The 17734-nt window shown below is 40.5% G+C and overlaps 1 protein-coding gene across 1 annotated transcript; it reads right to left on the bottom strand.

The window, feature by feature from the left end:
- Window positions 1-2849: 2849 nt before the first annotated feature.
- On the bottom strand, window positions 2850-17634 carry LOC138593003 (WASP homolog-associated protein with actin, membranes and microtubules). The gene is made up of 11 exons (XM_069663840.1): window positions 17004-17634; window positions 15179-15352; window positions 14839-14989; window positions 14167-14336; window positions 12632-12839; window positions 10422-10606; window positions 9492-9578; window positions 8851-8946; window positions 6020-6419; window positions 5371-5513; window positions 2850-4138 (listed from the first exon to the last, which is right to left on the bottom strand). The coding sequence occupies exons 1-11, from the start codon at window positions 17577-17579 to the stop codon at window positions 3983-3985; spliced, it is 2346 nt and encodes a 781-aa protein (XP_069519941.1). The 5' UTR covers window positions 17580-17634; the 3' UTR covers window positions 2850-3982.
- Window positions 17635-17734: the final 100 nt, after the last annotated feature.

Below are 17734 nucleotides of genomic sequence, written 5' to 3'. Positions count from 1 at the left end.
GATTTAATCACAGCCAGTGACACGTATCAGTTTCTCTCAGGTCAGAACAAATGAAGCAAACACACATTATGAGCCTGTTTGTGGGAAGGAACAACACTTAGAGTCCATCGTCCTCACAGCGCCGAGGAAATAACTGCAGGGGTGGATCAGACGACATGTTGCCAGGCAACTTAATCCCACACACTTATTTTTTTTGTAAATATATCTGCGTGTGATTGACAATGAGACGTTTGGATCCAGTGCAACCTTCCAACAATTATTTTTTTAATTTCACCAGAGAGTCGGTCATCTTTCTCAGCCAATGAGTCTCTCTGCTGCGCTCTCTCGGGCAGACTTTGATCGTCTTTATTACCTTCAGAGATCAGCTGTTTGGCACAGGTCCATCAGAAAACTAATCAATACGCAGAATGAGCTTCAATTTGGTGCTGAAATGATCATTTAATTTAACGCTTACTTAGTTGATGGAAAATTAAATGCTGGTCGATTTCAGTTATCTAATAGAGAAAAGTCTCCTGAGCCTGTGGGCTGTATTGAAATGGCTTCTTGTTGTCTAATCAGCAGCAGAATATCCACATATAATACATTTAAAATCATATAAACAGAAGAGTAACACATTTTACAACTGGAAAGCTACAGATTATTTTTGCATATTTGACTGGTTAATAATCAAAGTTGCCAGCGATTAAGAAGCTGCTTCATTTTAAACAACTACAATTTTAATGATAAAACAGTTTGAGTCACTTTTTATAACAGGAAACTGAACATCTTTTAAGTGCAACTTGGACCGACAGAGCAATGTGAAGCCATCACTCTGAGCTGTGATATTTTCTTTTTCATTGGCAGAAAGGACATTTTGTTAAAACGATCTAAATGAATAATTTAAGAAGTGATGTGTCACTTCTGAAAACTTTATGGGGAGTTATTTGGGGCATTTGTTCACAGAAAAAATAATGTTACAGTAGGCTCTGGATCTGTCGGCGTTTCGGACATTTTACTTCACTCTAGGGCAGGGTTCTCAAACTTTTTGGGGCCAGGCACCTGAAACGGGAGAATATTTTCCAAGGACCCCCTTGGACCCCCCTTAATATTTGTTGATAAAAATGTTTTTTTTTTCAATAGCTTCCATGTCATGTGATCCAGTGTCCTCAAATCAATGTCAGATGTTAACACTCACATTTTTCCAATAGCTTGAAAAAGCTGGCCCAAAGCTAACGTGGTGGGAGGAATGGACACAATATGCTTCATTGACACAAATGGTCCTCATCTGTTGATGTGCAGTTTTTAATGATAAAGCACATTTTTATAATTTATTAGAAAGGTATTATAATTATTTTGCGGACCCCACTTTGAGAACCACTGCTCTAGGAAGACAATGTTGGTTGATTAAGTATTTTGGTTAAGACATGAGAAACTCAAAAACTTCTGGATGGATTTCAACTAAATTTAGTTCAGACATTCATGTTCCCCAGAGGGAGAAACTCTAATGACTTTAGTGGTTTGATGAACTTTATACATGTTTCTAACTGTCCTGTGTTAATTAAGCGCTAAAAAGCTTGTTTAGGTGTATGCAGGCTAACATAGTAAAGAATGCTAATAACATCAGCTCAACATCAGCCTGTTAACACTGGAATTATGAGCAACTTAGCATGATAATTTTAGCATTCAACAAAGTACTGCTTTTCTACACACATCCTCACAGAACTGTGAGCATGTCTATAGACAGTTATATTTCAGTGTTTGTTATTTTTCTGCGATTCTAAGAGTGTGTTTGTTTGACTCTTAAACAAAAGAATACGTGGGCCCCATGTCTAGAGGCCCCAAGGCTACAGTCCTCGACGCACTGATCGCAGGTTCGACTCCCGGTCTGCAGATCCATTTGGTGCATGTCTTCCCCGACTCTCTACTTCCACATTTCCCGTCTCTCTTCAGCTTTCCTATTTAATAAAGGCAAAATGCCAAAATAATCTTAAAAAAAAAAAAGAATACATGGGCCTTAATCTCTTAACTTTTCTGACTGTTTATAGTCAAAATTATGAATAAATTACATGAAAAATGTGAAACATTATATATCACCAACTAAAATAGTTCTTACTTGTTGCCTCGTATCAGAATCAATCAAACTCAGACTGATGCAGCAGCAGCGTCTCTCTCTGCTGTTCATCTCCGTCTCTTTAAGTCTCTCAGCGAGGATCATTGTGTGTCTGGTGATGAGTGGGCGAGTGGGTGAAACATCATTAAGAAACTATGCTGCTCTGTACATGTGTCTGAGAGGGAGACACAGAAAGAGAGACATGGTACTGGAGGCCACTACCACTGAGACTTCCTGTTGCCATAGTAACAGGCTGCAGAATTTCATGTTGACGCTCGACCTGTGGGTTCGTCTAAATGCCCGCCATGTGTATGTCCCCCAAGGTGCGTGACCCTGTATTGCACCTGAATCACCTGGATGAGACTGATAACTGAAACACACGCACAGTGATGGCGGCCCTGCAAACATTATAGCGTTAAGAGCAGCCATAACTACCTCTGATAACAGCTGATCTCTGAGTACACAGAGCTGAATAAACCCAATCACAGCTGCCCGGGGACGTCTGATCTGTCACTGCAGGGGAGAGATGTGCGAGAGCGACGGCTGTTACAACATGACTCATCGCCATGTGGGCAACAAATCCCAATCACACTCACCGGGGTCCCACCAGCACAGGTTGATAAGACACCGCCTTATATGATGTGACTCATTTAAAGAACAGGGGTTTTATTACGGTCCGGCTAACCTGTGGAGATCAGGGAATGGCACGAATTATTAAAGACAAATAACGGACAATCCACCATCATGATTAAACGTGTGGTCTTTTATTTTGAAATCACAGCCGTACAACTGGAACACGTTTCTTTGCAGAATTAAAGGTTTAAAACAAAGTGCAGCAATTAATCATTTCTCCCACAAACTGTTGGCCATACAGTACAGTATTTTTGTACATAATAAATCCTAACCTCGTCTTTTTGGAGGTTCAAGTAAGTTGAGTGCTGCGTCACAGGTTCAAGGATAATAAGTGCACAAGTTTGCCCTAAATAATGAGTCTGAAAACTTTTCGGAGGATTTAAAACCACGATAAGAGAGCAAGATGTGTACATTTACAAGCAACTTAGTTATAAATAATGCTAGATTCCTTTTTTGTATGTAACTTCATTTGATATGGCGTCATAAAAGAGATTATGTAAAAACTGCACCTAATTTAAGCCTAGCACATTCCCACATTTCTGACACAAAAATAACCACAGCGACAGGACAGTGCATCAACAGCCTGTAACACAAACAATGACGCAGACTTCAGACATGTCGGCTGTAAATAATTAACACTGCTGCACCTCAGGAAATAAATGTTCCTTTGTTATGTAATAAAATGCAGAAACTACAATAGCCCTTACAGGGGTAGAGCAGGTTAAGAATACATTTGCTCAAATGTTGCTACATTCAAAACAATAGAAGTCAGCTGAATTTCGACTCAGCAATGCAGGGAGAAGAGAGTTTGTGACAGTGGAGTCGTGTAGTGTAGTTGTCTCTGCCTGCAGCTCAGGCTTCCCCTGCTGTGTGACAGTCTCAATAAAGGCCTTCAGACGCACAGTTGGAAGAAAAGCAGTCATTAACACACTTTGTACTACAGCACTACTGCCTGGCTTTTCCTTTAATAAGCGCTGAAGCACATCGCCTCATTGGCTCCGTTTGGGACTGCTTTAGAGGACAGTAAATCCTGATTCTCATTTGAACAGTTGAAGCTGTTTATAATATCACAGCGCTATTTTTAAAAAGGCAAACATGACTACTGTTTCAACTTCGTCAAACTGCAATGTTGCAATGAGAAGAGGTACGATCTTTTTAAAGAAGAAGCTTTTTGGTGAACATTTGGCAGTGATGTAGCTCAGAGCCGTGAAGGAAAGGGGTAAATGTAAGCATTGTGTGTGTGTGTGTGTGTCTGCGCTCTCAGCTGTCCCAGTCTATACTGTGTGTCTCATCGTCTCCTCTGTCCTCATCGTCAGAGTCGGCTGCCACCTTCTTCATCCTCATCATGGCGGCTTTGATGCTGCGCTCCAGCTCTGTGTCTCCGCTGTTCTGGCTTTCTGCACGTGCAGGAACCACCTGCAGCACCAAGAGAGTCAATTTAAAACCAGTTTTCATCCACATTACCTCCCGATGGGAAAATTATCTACGGTTAAAATATCAATTAAACTTGTTTTCACAGACAGCAGACAATCATTATAGAACAAAGCAGGAGTGCAACTAACAACATTAACAAAAGCTCTGTGCCATGTAGCTGAGGCCTTTAGCCATGACACTGAGCCAGCAAGCACAACTCCAATACATTACAGCCATTATTCTTATTATACATATTCAACTGTCACAGTCACTCGTGCCTGACATGATTCGACTGGAGTTTCCTTTATGTACGGACACAAAATGTTTTGATCAAATATTATACAGTGAAAAAGCTTTGGATGAACAGACAGCTGTTGGGCTGAAACACAAACAGGGTCCGTGTGTTTTTATAGCTGCATGTTTACGACGTCACTGTAGAAAAGAGCAGGTACAAATAATAAAAATTAATGATAGCTGAATTCCATCGCCCTGGTGCAGGCTCGCTCATTGGCTTGTATAGTACAGCAGTACTTTTCCTATTATGGTCAAAATGTCAGCTGTGAGAAGGCATAGATGATCCGACACAGACTGCGCGAGCAAAGAAAACTAGTTTGATGAAATTATCATTTAGATTTAGATTTGATAATGTGTTCTTCCTTTACAGATACAAAAATATATGAAATATTGCAGAGGTTTCCTGTTATGAACATGGCGTGTTTTTATTCTCTGTTTCCTGGCCAGGTGAAATGAAAATTAGCTTACAGCTAACTCTGGTACAGCTAAGAAGCTGTGCATTGTCCCTGTCAAATAAACAAATACAAATCTATTAAAATCAAGTGCAACATATCTAAATTAAACAAAACATAATACAGCGTTAACACAGAGACAAACTTTAGTTAACTAAGTTTGACAAGTAAATCATCTAACATTTGTTATTCATCTTTTAAGATGGCAATCAACATAAATTACCCAAAAGCCCCGAGGATATTTGAGTCATTTGTCTTTCAAACCAAATCTGCCTTCAGTTATTCCCATACACCCTTAAAACCACCAATTCTATCTTTATATGTCACACTTGCTTCGTGCATTCCCATATCCCATGGATGGTAAATAATCTATATTTTGTTGACAACAAACCAAATGACAAGACCAAAAACATAAAATGTTCATCTGTCTCTAAATACTTTCAGACTTTAGCAGCCTCTATGCTTTTCTGTTCTCGTAGAGCTTCTCACCTTCTTCAGCATGACTCCCTGTCTGATGGCAGACATTAAAGAGCTCCTCGGGTCCTCAGCAAGGGGCTCCATCCTCGGAGTCGGGACCTTTCGAAGCTGGATCTGTCCACGCTGCAACGAGGCCAACACTTCATCCATAGTTCCTGCAGTGACAATAAAGAATAAAGGAAAAGAGGCACTTTCAAAATGATGGAAGGAGGTGCTCTTAAAGTAAGGCATTGAAAAAGTTAACGAAGGAAGCAGCCCGCACAGAGCTTTACCAGGTTGTCACTGGTCACAATTTCAAATCAGATTAAAAAAAAAAAGCTTCATCTAGAGCGACCTCCATTTGACAAAAGCAAAAATAAAATAATAAAAGCCTTTTGGACCATAACTGATGTAAAATGCTTCCTCTGGTCTCACGGGGGAAGTTGGGAATTCAGGAGAGAACACCGTGTACAGACACACAAAGACACACACACCTTTCTGTGCTACAAACAGACACAACCTTCCCTGCAGTTGAACAAATTCATTCAACCAGCTCCATCTGTGTTATATTTCTCCAATGGATGTACATCAAAATGTTCCTTCAGAATCCAACAGTTGGATGTCTATTTATTACAGACACACTAAAAGCAGGATTATTCTTTGTGTATTTTTTCACTCTCACCTATATTTTGTTTGAGCGTGTTCTTGGCTGGAAAAGGGGGGGCCTCCTTTTCACTGAGAGGCATGGGGGTGTCCTCAGAGGAAGGTGAAGCTCTGACAGGGGGAGGAGGTACTGCAGGCAGCAGTGGTGGTGGAGGAGGGGGTGGTGGTGGTGGTGGTGGTGGGGGAGGAGGAGGAGGTGCAGTAGGGCAGGTTGTTGGTGGCGGTGCAGAGTAGATCTGGACAGGGATGTCTTTGGGTGGCTGTTTCTTGGGTGTTTTATTGCGTCTCGGTGCAGGACGGATGGAGGGGGGTCCCTCAGAGGGGCCGAGGCTGATGATTGACAGCGGCTGGGAGGGACACGGTTCTGAAGGAGACAGCCTGGACTGAGGAGTCTTCAGGATGAACTGGCCCTGTCGCTTCTGGAAAAGAGAAAGGACAAAGTGCTTTCAGAAATAAGGACATTATCTTGTCTGATGTTGTGAGAGAGACGGCAAAGACACAAGACGACGCCCACACAGCAGTCTAATCTAATTCTCCTGCTTTAAAAAGGTCCCACAGAGACTTGAGATTAAACTGATGTGACAGAGGGGTATGTGTACAAAACACACACATTTTAATCCGCCTAATATGCTCGAGTAGGATGATCTTGTAATATATATTAAGAGAAAACAGAAACAATCCATAAAAATGATTGGGTGGCAAAACAGCCTTAACACGAGAGCCTCAGATGCTGGACGGTTTGTCAGTTTGTCACAAAGGTTATTAACAAATTAAGTTCTTCGTTATTAGTAGCTACTAGCAGATTTATTAAACCAGTTTGCAGCATTAAAACTTAAGAGATGTCTGCAAAGAAAGAAGAAGAAGAAGAAGAAGAAGACATACTTTATTAATCCCCGGGGGAAATTCAATGTTTTCACTCTATTAGAAACATGCTGCACACATAGGCCCAAAATACACACATGCACAAACAGGACTCTATGAACATGCAATAATGGAGAGGTGTCAGAGTAAGGGGACTGCACATGGATGTGCACCCTGAACAGTGGGGGATTCGGTGCCTTGCTCAAGGACACCTCTCCAGCAGCCAGTCCCAGTTTCCATGCTTGGTCTGTATGGAGACTTGAACCGGCCTCCTCTGGTTCCCAATCCAAGTCCCTACAGACTGAGCTACAATCTGCCCCAAAATAAGTTCCTTACTGATTGCTAGAAAGCATCAGAATCCATGTCCAGTCTAAAGTAACGACAAACATAAACTAACTGTAGCCTCACAGGCTGTGACAAAACTGACAACATAGATTAAGAGTCATGCTAGCAGCTCTGTGAGGCTGCTCTTTGGCACAGGACTGAATAAGCTAAATGCTAATGTTAGCATAAAGTGCTCATAATGACAATGCTGATAGTTAGCTGGTTTAATGTTTCACATGTTTACAATGGTAATTTAGCATGTTAGCTTAACAACATTTAATTAGCAATAATGAATTAGTACAACTAACTTTAATGCATATAGCATAATAACAGAAGTATTGGAAAAACTGCTGTTTGTTTTGACATAATGGTGGCGCTACAGCTCAAGTCGGGGGATCATTAAAATACAGCAGGGTCCTCCTGGGGGCCACATTCATGTCTGTACTAAATTTCATGGCAATCAGCTTCATAGTTTTTAAATATTTAAGTCTGTTAATGCACATGTGACTGATTTATTAATATATACTTAAATCAATTATTAAACTCATTTAGGACCATTACAATCTTGACTTTTAAGACAGCATGACGAGAACCACTAAAGTGCTCAGCTTTACCTGCTGTGGAAGGTCATGTGACACGATCCAAAGCTACTCACAGCTAATAGGTGTGTGTGTGTGATACGATTGGATGCTGACTATTCAAGAATCAATTTAGCAACTTATTTGTAGATTTTCTTTAGTGGCCGAAACAGTTTAACAGTCGAGTGTTCTTAAATTGAATTTTGAGGTGAACTGTGGAATAAGTAAATAAGTAAGTAAAGTTTATTTGTTATAGCACCTTTCACAGAGTGATGTCACAAAGTGCTTCACAAAAAAATCACAGGACAATAACAACAACAACGATCAAAAAATGAACAAAAAACACAGAATAGAAAAATTCAATTGTACAAAATTATGTTACATGGTCAAAAGCCAAATTGAAAAAATATGTCTTTAAGTGCTTCTGTATAAAACCTCTTTAAAGTATCAGATGAAACCGCAAACCGAAGGGTTTGTTAGAAGGATGTTTCAAAGTGTCGGAGCAATAGATTGGAAGGCGCGGCCACCTTTTGTCCTCAGTCGTGCACGAGGAACAACAAGTAGACCCTGGTCAGAGGACCCGAGGGATCTACTGGGGATATATGGATGGAGCTGGTCAGCAATGTGTTTGGGTGCTTGGTTGTGCGGGGCTTTATGGACGAAAAGAAGGATTTTAAATTGAATTCAGAATTTTATTGGGAGCCAGTGTAGAGAGAATAGGATGGGTGTGATGTGAGTTGCTCGGCTGGTCTGAGTCAGCAGCCTAGCGGCAGCATTTTGGATCAGTTGTAGACGCGCAAGGGAGGATTTATTGAGGCAGGTGAAAAAGGGAATTGCAGTAATCAAGCCGGGAAGAAATAAAAGCATGAATGAGCATCTCCAGCTCAGCATGTGAGACAACAGGTTTCAATTTAGCCATGTTTCTTAAATGAAAGAAGCATTAACTGATAAGTGATTAAATATGTTGCTCAGAAAGCATTTCCTGATCAAAAAGGGGGTATCACTCAGGAGCGTCTGGGGGTTTTCAGAAGCAGAGCAGAGGCTGCAGGGGGAAGAAGAGCAGAGACAATAAGAGAGAGAGCCTGACCTCTCTGAAGGATCGTAATCTGCTCAGGGTCTTCTCCCGCTCCTGGTCCACCCACAGTTTCCTCCTCTGATCCTCCTCTTTCCTCTTCTCTCGCTTCTGCAGGACAACAGAGGGAGACAGTGAGGGATTTTCAGAGGGGAAAGAAATGGACATAGTGTCATTTGGTGTCATTTGGTGTCATTTGGAGGTAACAGGGACAGACTCTCTCACAAGCGGTAGCCACTAATTCAGCTCACAAAGTTAATAGTAGTTAACTTCTTTTATTCAATAGTAATATTTATTTATTTCTCAAAGGGTCATATGTGCAATAAAAATCTGTCAATGTGCAATAATCTCTCACCACAGTGCAATAACCTAATTTAGTTTAATTGAACTATTACCCACTTGTTATCTAATTTTGTACTTTTTTATATATATATATATATATCGATAGATATATATATTTTGATCCTTATTTTTTTACCCTCTGTGTGCTGATTCTTTCCTATTGTATTGTACTGTATAAGCTGCTGGAGACTGAATTTCCCAGAGGGAGTCATCCCAAAGGGATCAATAAAGTTGAGTCTAAGTCTAAGTCTAAGTCTAAGTCTTTGTGGTGCAGGAGCATCTCTGTGGGACGTCTCGTTGCAGTGGTGACGTACCATTTGGATCTGATGGTGCTGGTTTAAGAAGAGGGAGCTCTGCTTGGCTGGCAGCTGCTTCTGCTCGTTGGCCTCCATGCACTGATCCTGGAAACGCACACAAAACAAAAACATAACTGTGGTTGGTCTTGAACACACTATAGTGAGAAGTTAGTGGGTGCTTTCAGGGTCCTTCAGAGTTTATAAAATGCCAGTGAAGCGGCTAATGAGGGGCAGAAAACATCTCAGTTAATTGGGATAGCAGTTTTTAAATTTCTAAATGTTTTTTTTTTTACTGCACTGTTAAATTTTAATGCATGTGATCCTTTTTCCCTGGAGATTACTGCCGGTGATTTTTGGAGCCTCGAATCAGGAGACTCCTCTCACTTTGTTCTGAGCAATAAAATCCTTTTTAATCAGATAAAATTAGCATTCAGCCAGCAGTGGGAGACAATGCCAACTGCACCAACTGTGCTTAAATTACTCTGTCAGCTAAAAATAAAACTCAATAGTCCAAACTCAAAAATACTAAAAACCCAGCAATTAGAGAGCAGAAGGAGATAGAGAGGGAGGAGAATCCCTACATGTTCTTTCAGGGGTTTTAACTAACAAATATTTTTCATCATTGATAATTTTGTTAATAGTTTTTCATTATTAAAAGATTACTTGTTTGATCTATAAATTATCCCTTAACAGCAGAAAAGTATCAATCTTTTTTCAGAGGCAAAGTGACGTCTTCAAAAAGCTGTTTTTGTGGGAAATAGTCAAAAAGATGACCTCATTGTAAGACTGGAAGAAGTAAGTTATCCTCACTGTAACTATATGCAGTCTACTATTCACTGATCAATATGTTTCCCCTCAAAAAAAGATGGCCCTAAAAAAATAACTTTTCCTGGAGCAGAAGAATTTCTCCTGAAGAAAAACAAAGGTCGATGGTTCTCGCCCTCGCACCTTTTTGTTGCGCAGATAAGCTCGCCGGGCGCAGATGTTGCCTCTCTTGGTCTCCAGGTTTTGCAGGCGTCTTTTGAGCTGACTGACAGCCGGAGAGTCCGCTGGGTGAATACTTGTTTGGAACATGCTCTGCAGCTCCTCTGGATCCTCGCACACATCGTAATACACCACCTCCTCCTTCAGCTCTGAAACACAAACACAGTCCGATCAGTAAAAAAGTAATTTCCCTGTTTCAGTTCATCCTAAAGTGACATGTCAATAGAACAAACAGTTGGATTATAAGGTTTTGAGAAGCATGTTTAATGTATTTCTGCCTGAATATATATCAACTCTTGGGCCAGTTTTTGCATGATAAGACCCAGGTAAGTCAAGGTATTTTTCAGCAGTACGGTAGGTACCAGACCAGCTGCATATAAACTGGGTAAGAGCCAAAGAAATGTCCTTGCCTTTTGAGGATTATTTTGCTCATAGTATAAACTTTGAATTCTCTTGAAAGGCTCCATAAACTCAGCAGCCTTCTTTGAATTTGCTTATCTCACATTTCACTCTGTCCTCTCTCTTTCTTTACTCAGCAGCATCTGGTAAAAGACACCTTCGTGCATCTGAAGGGGGAGGAAATAAACCTGAAACCGGCCAAGGTGAGGATACACAAACCCAGCCAGAGTCACCACACACACACACACAGACACACTTAGAAGCAAACATCAATCAGGTCCCAGGAGGAGCAATTAAGGAAATATTTACATGCAAAAACTATTTCCCCAAAGTAAACCCTGCACATCATAATCCAATAACATCGGCCTGTAAGAACTCAGTATGACCTGATATATTTATTTATTTATATCTATATTTTAAGATTATTAAAAAAAATCTTTATTTGTATGACAGCTGAAGAGAGACAGAAAATATGGTGAGAAGAGAGTGGGGGACAACATACAGCAAAGGGCCGAGGGTGGGAGTCGAACCCGCGATCGCTGCGTCACAGACAAAAGCCTCTGCACACGGGGTGCCAACATTAAAGCTGAAGCAGTGTTGGAATGGTGCTGATTCTACTGTATGCTAAGTGTGATGTAGTGTTGCCTTATATTGTAACGTTTCTAGTATTGCTTAAATTAGGTGGACGGATCATTGGAGTCACAATACAGAGAAATCACATGTATACATGTCCAAAAAAAGAGACTACTTTAAAAACACAAGCGTTTAAAAAGGGCCAGTTCACCAAATTCAAACTAAAGAAATCAAAACACATTTTTCTGATGATTTGGCTGCTTAACACCACGGTTATGGTGTATGCTGCTGCTCCGAGCTACCTACTTATTTTTTTAAATTATACCTCTGTGTTTATTGTTCTGCACCTACACACCAAGTCAAATTCCTTGTATGTGAAAACCTACTTGGCAATAATCCGGATTCTGATTCTCGTTAAGGAGCCAATTAAGGGATACTGCTACTTTATGTCAGTATCTTACTATTTTAAAAATAGTAAGATAACTCACTCAACTCTGAACAAAGAGAATATACATTCATTTATTACATTTAGCTTGACTTAAACCTTCTGAATATATCATTAACTCTGATCTCTGTTGCAAAGAAACTTCCAAAAACCCACAACAACAGGCACTAAAATAGACCTAGAGAAACCAGACACTGCTGCAGAATCTTCACACTTAAACATTTTCTTTGGCATCAAAGTAATGCAGTGATCATTCTCAGTAAACAGGAACTGCTCATAGCTTATTAGGCACATACTTTGAATTATGTGAAATGTGCCACAAATGTAAACAAACATGGGCTAAATTGTGGCTTTGGTGAACTCACCCTCTAGGTAAGCTAATATTTATTGCACAGCTTTCACACTGGAAAGCATAACCTTGTTCTTGTCTCACTCTTTGTGCAGTCATTTACTGTATTACTGCAGTAATTCAAATACAGGCAAAGATGGTGTGAAAAGCTTTAGAGGCCAATTACAGTTTCACAGTGGGATGCAACCTTGACTTGAAAAACCTTTTCTCCACGCTTCGATATTTTATACTTAAAGATTCTGGTATTATGATTTCAGATGCTTTATACATCTACAAATTAATGCTGCTTGAGTGCTTCATAGTGGCCTGGACACCGTCTTTTCACAGTGTATAAAAAGGTAATATACTCCCTCCCTTCATAAAGCAGAAGCGGAGTGCACATCTATCGTCGCTGCATGTGTTGTGTACCTTTAATCTGCCGCCGCAGGGTAGTTATCTGAGCCACGAGCAGCTGCTCCTCGTGCTTCAGGATCTCAAACTTGGTGTCGTACAGCTCTAGCTGGGTTTCATAGAACTGCAGCTCCAGCTGGTCCACCGTGTCCTGCTGCTGGCCTGCATCAGACGCAGACCCAGGATCAGCTTTGTGGCTCTTGACTTTTCCAGTCAGGCTGCCCATCTGCACCAAACACAGCAGAGAAATACTAAGTCTAAAGGATATATATAGCATATTACAGTCTAAACTGAGCACAGCAACTGCTATTTAGTAAACGAAAACCCTCCATGTTATTCTTTTCATCATATTATTACTCTTAACGTTTGCCTCCTGTGTTGGATTTTTCTATGCTTTCTGACAGCTGACGTAAATTCAGGACCTGGGAGAGTCCTTGAACATGATAAGAAGGCGCTTTTAAAACAGACTTTGCTCTCAACTACATCACCAGGAGAAAAAAAATAAATTATTTGACTTAAGAATCAATCCGAGAGTCTGCGTCAGATAACCTTTCTCAAGTTTTAATCTCTGCGAGTTGGCTTTCAAACTGTGATGAAATGAGCTGAAACCAAAAGCTACCTGCAAGGTCAGACAGTAATGTTAGGTATGCACGATATGTAGTGAAAGAGCTGATGCATTTAAAGTATATGGGTGTCCTTAAATGCCTTAAATGATTTAACCACAATTCACACTGCCTGGATGTGACACAGAAGCAGAACAGAGTGAATTGATTTTTAATAATATACTGATTATTATAAACACACTATGCAAATACACCAAATGTAAAGGCCTCAAGCTGTGTCATGTGCAGGCTTTATGCGTAGGTGTAGCTTACTGATCCTATTATAAACACACACACACACACACACTGAGCTGTCTGTGTAAGGACTAATGCAGATTTCACAGTGGTAGATACTTTCAGCTTCCTGATACCTGTTTTTTAAAGAGCTTAATCGGATGAATAATGCAACCACATGCAGGTGGAAGCGCTGAAGGTGTTCTCTGTCGTCCTCCAAAAAGCTCGAACGCACAGCATGACTCTCTAAAGCAGCAAGTGCTTCGCTGCAGCTTTACCAGAAGCACTGTGATCCTGACATCTGTATTCACAGATATGCGTATAGCTGGAACGTTTTGAGTACGTACATACAAACGGACGCACTAGCTTATTCATGACTGCGGGTTTTTTGGGGGTGTATCGAGGGGATTCTCTGTGTTTTTGTAGACGCTTTATAAATAGATCAAAGGACTATAGCAGCCAGAGATTCAGATCAGACTGGAATACCAAGTGAAACATAAAATAGAACATGTGGGCACCGTGTCACATCTCTACAGACTTACATCCACTACAAAAGCAGTGTTGGCCTTGGCACTAAGAAATACAGACCTGAATGACAACTAAAGCCTTACAACTGGGACCAAAAGACATTATGGGATGTGCTGACTAAAACAGAGCAAGTAAAAAAAAAAGGTTATTTTATGTTTAATCCAAAAAAAAAAAAAGTAAGACACACACCCTTTCTCTGATGCCGTCTTTCTTGCGGTTAAGGCACATCTCTGTAGTTCTCATGTGCTGCAGGGTTTCCTTTGCCAACAGGAAGCGCAGTTTCTCCAGTCTGGGAGCTGCAGACGCCCAGGCAGCAGCTCCAAAACGACACTTATCCTCCTCCATCTGCTTTAACATACCTGCATATGCATAAAGGGTCTGTTATGTCCACATCACACAAAGCACATATATAGGTCATTAAATACTGTTATGCGAGTGGTTTAGTTTACTTTTTCAACAATCAGGAAACAGACATTGCCAGACATATACACTGTTAGGCAAGAGCAGCCATACAAATGCTTGTGGATGTTGCTGTGATCAACAAAGCGCCATCATTTCTTCAATTTAATTGAAGAAACCGCTGTGATATCCTTCACAATTCCCTTATTTTCTCCCTCTGACAAGGCTTTGAAATGCTTGCTTTGATAATAAATTCTTCACACAGAGTCTGGTATATTGTTTTTTCTTTATGTATATATCTGTAGTAAGTGGTCCATGTGCTTTTAGATTCATCTGAATATGTGTATTGCATGTTTAATCTTTTCCTCACTTAATTATTAGATTAAAATGTTGTTTGTTTCCTGTGTGCACCAAAGAATGCATCCATAAACATATTAGAGAAATGAACACAACAACTTATACCAGCCAGAGCCTTTGAAGTCTGTGCAAAGTAGGTGACAGTGATGTCCTGAATTGAGGCGACTGCATCTTCTGCTTTCATTTTCCACTCCTCTGCCTCCTTCTGCAGAGCTGCAATTCTCTTAGGACCCAAGTCCTCAAACTCCAAACACTTCTGTGGAGAATCACGGCGAGCAAAAAGTGGACAACTTTAGATTCAGTGATTAAATGCAGACGGCTGACTTAACCAACAAACATATAAATTTGGCTTTTAGTGTAAGTCTAGAGAGAAAAGTTAAGAGAGGAAATAAAATCCCACTTTATATTATGCACAGCTTCTTAATATATGCCTGTATTTATGTACCAGGATCTCCATCTTGTAGAGGCAGGCCAGCTCTCTCATGTCCCTGAAAGGCTGCAGCAGATACTGGAAGAAGGTGGTGGCCACAGTGACCAGGTCCTGGTAGGCCTCGTCCTCCTCCTCGTAGATGCTGAGCAACGCAACCATTCGGTCTGTACTGCCATGACTCTGCAGCAGCTGTAAATATGGAGGACATAAATAACACAACATGAGTTTAATCTGAGTTCACAGCCTCGTCTTTGAATTTTCACATCTCAAAAACACAGAAATCTCTGAGCGAGCTGTTTTTCATACCAATTTCAACCAACAGACTGTGTTTGTTCAATCAGAACACAACTTTCATAACAGAGAGAGGTGAAGGTTGAACCGTAAAATCACAAGTTAGCGTGTCAACAACCATTTCTTATCAAGGGTTAAAGTGTAACACCTTTAGACCACTGACCTTGTCTGCACCTCGGTCAGCTAATATGCTGTTATATAAAGGACAGAATGGTAAATCTATGTGTTAAGAATTAGGGTTGAGAAGATAGGGATTTAATTGCAGATCATGATAGTAAACAATTAAGATCTGATGGTACATTTCCCTAATCAGGATAATCATGAATATGCTAATGAGTGAACTGAAAAAGCTGCCTTGCTTGGAACAATACAGCTCCATAATCATCTTTTTTTAATGTATCGCTAAATAACTAAAGGGGGAGCTTTATGATTACATTATGTATTTATTAACATGTATTTATTAACAATATAGGTAAAGAAAATAAGAATTAAAGTATGATGATTTAGTGTCATTTTAAGGGTTTTACCATAAATATACTAATGTGAATATTTTGGCCAGGATAATCGTGTCATGAAGATATTCTATTATGTCATGCCTAATAGGAAGAGTTGAGGAAATAGGCTTGAGAGATAGGTTAATAATTTCCTATATTATGTGATTTCACGCTAACCTGCACAGTGTATTTGATGGGAACAATATGAGGTTTATGGTCTAAAATCTGCTCTCTGACAGTCTCGACAAAGTGTGACCTGTATAGAGTGGGAATTTCCTATGTCACTTTTTATTTCATTACATTTAAAACATGTTATTTATTGTGTAAAAAGCAAATGAAGAGACTAAAAGTAACCTTTCTGTGCTCTTGTGAAACTCACTAGGTGACAAAGAAATCAGTGCTGGTGATGTTGCAACATTTGAGCTTTGATTGAATTACACAAACAGCAAAGGTTTGCTGTGTCATAGTAGTTCTGCATTTAGACTTGTAACACCACTATGTGGTGCTAGTCCTACAGGGTAACATTCAAAACAAGAAAGAGAAATAAAGAGCTTAAAGATGTTTGCTAAGCTGTATTAAACCCTCAACCTTTTTTTATTCGAGTGAAACAGCCCCTTTAAAAATATTTGTGTACCTTGTCAACATCTATTTAAAGTGTATCAAAGATAAGCAGTGGTAATTAATTAAGAACTGTATGTGCCATATTCAGGTAAGTCTATCCTCATTGATATAAGTACATTCTTTGTTGCTATATACAGAGAGGTTTCTCTAATATGTAGTCCACACACATTTATGTATGGTATTGACAGGATATTAGACACAACTCTCAGCAATATTGCCACAAACTAAAGCCTCCAAAATTACAGTAAAGATGAATCAACACTCAAAAACAGGTGTATTACAATGCCTCAATTTAAGCGAGGTGCGTCTAATAACCTCGCAGACCCGTGTTTACATAGTACCCATGATGACTCGCGCAGCTGTAAACAGGATATGAGCACGTGCGCGTAATTAGATACCACTCTGCCCTACTCCACGCCTGTCACACTCCTCACCTGTCTCAGGTGACCCTTGGCCCTCGCCATCTCCTCCTGCATGGTCTTCCTTCTGAACTCCTGTAGATTTTCAAAGTACTCCTCCACATCCCGCTCATTCTGTGTGAATAATGTATCGAGGACGATTTTTCTCCCGCAGACGTCAATGGCTGTGCTGAAGTACTTTTCCAGTTTCCTACACGGTGTGTCAAAATCCCTCTCATCGTCGTCGTCAGGACCTGACCTCCGAGTTAGGAAGAGCAAGTCCCAAATGTTGCCCCCCTCGAACTCCGACAAATCCGGGAAGCAGGTTACCAAGACGTCTGCCACGCATGTAAACTGTTGATGGATTTGTTTCAAGTCGTTCACGGAGAAAAGTCCAGCCCAGCTCATCTGAGGGTCGCCAACGGTGACTTCAGCTTTGCGTTTCTGCCTTTGTAACGTCCGGTTGTGGCAGGTGACGGCGAATTTACACTCGATGACGTTCCATTGTACAATGAACCCGAGCTTAAACGTCTCAGTTTCCTCAAATATGTTACTCTTAACTGCCACCCAGCCCTCCAGACTATCTAGCCGCTCACACTCTACGTTATTCATCTTAAAAAAGGATGTTTCACTTTGGCCTCCGAGAAGCTGCTGTCTCTGTTTACAACGTCCGCCATTTGTATGACGTAGGCTGCCTTCAGGCACCTTAAACACATCCGGAACAATAACAAACGGAACTTTAAAGGCTTCACAAAGTTAAAAATGTA

This window comes from Semicossyphus pulcher, unplaced genomic scaffold (assembly GCF_022749685.1).
Source record: "Semicossyphus pulcher isolate SPU_LCO1_2020_fin unplaced genomic scaffold, fSemPul1.0.p SCAF_1, whole genome shotgun sequence".
NCBI lineage: Eukaryota > Metazoa > Chordata > Actinopteri > Labriformes > Labridae > Semicossyphus > Semicossyphus pulcher.
This window is presented reverse-complemented; position numbering and strand designations above follow the sequence as displayed.

What these genes read in the sequence shown, in the direction of transcription:
- LOC138593003 (XM_069663840.1), bottom strand. Translation starts at nt 17,579, where the DNA reads ATGAATAACGTAGAGTGTGAGCGGCTAGATAGTCTGGAGGGCTGGGTG. An exon ending in GACTTCAAAGGCTCTGGCTG is followed by an intron (nt 14,337 to 14,838) that starts GTATAAGTTGTT and finishes ATGCATATGCAG; the next exon opens with GTATGTTAAAGCAGATGGAG. An exon ending in CCTGCGGCGGCAGATTAAAG is followed by an intron (nt 10,607 to 12,631) that starts GTACACAACACA and finishes TTTGTGTTTCAG; the next exon opens with AGCTGAAGGAGGAGGTGGTG.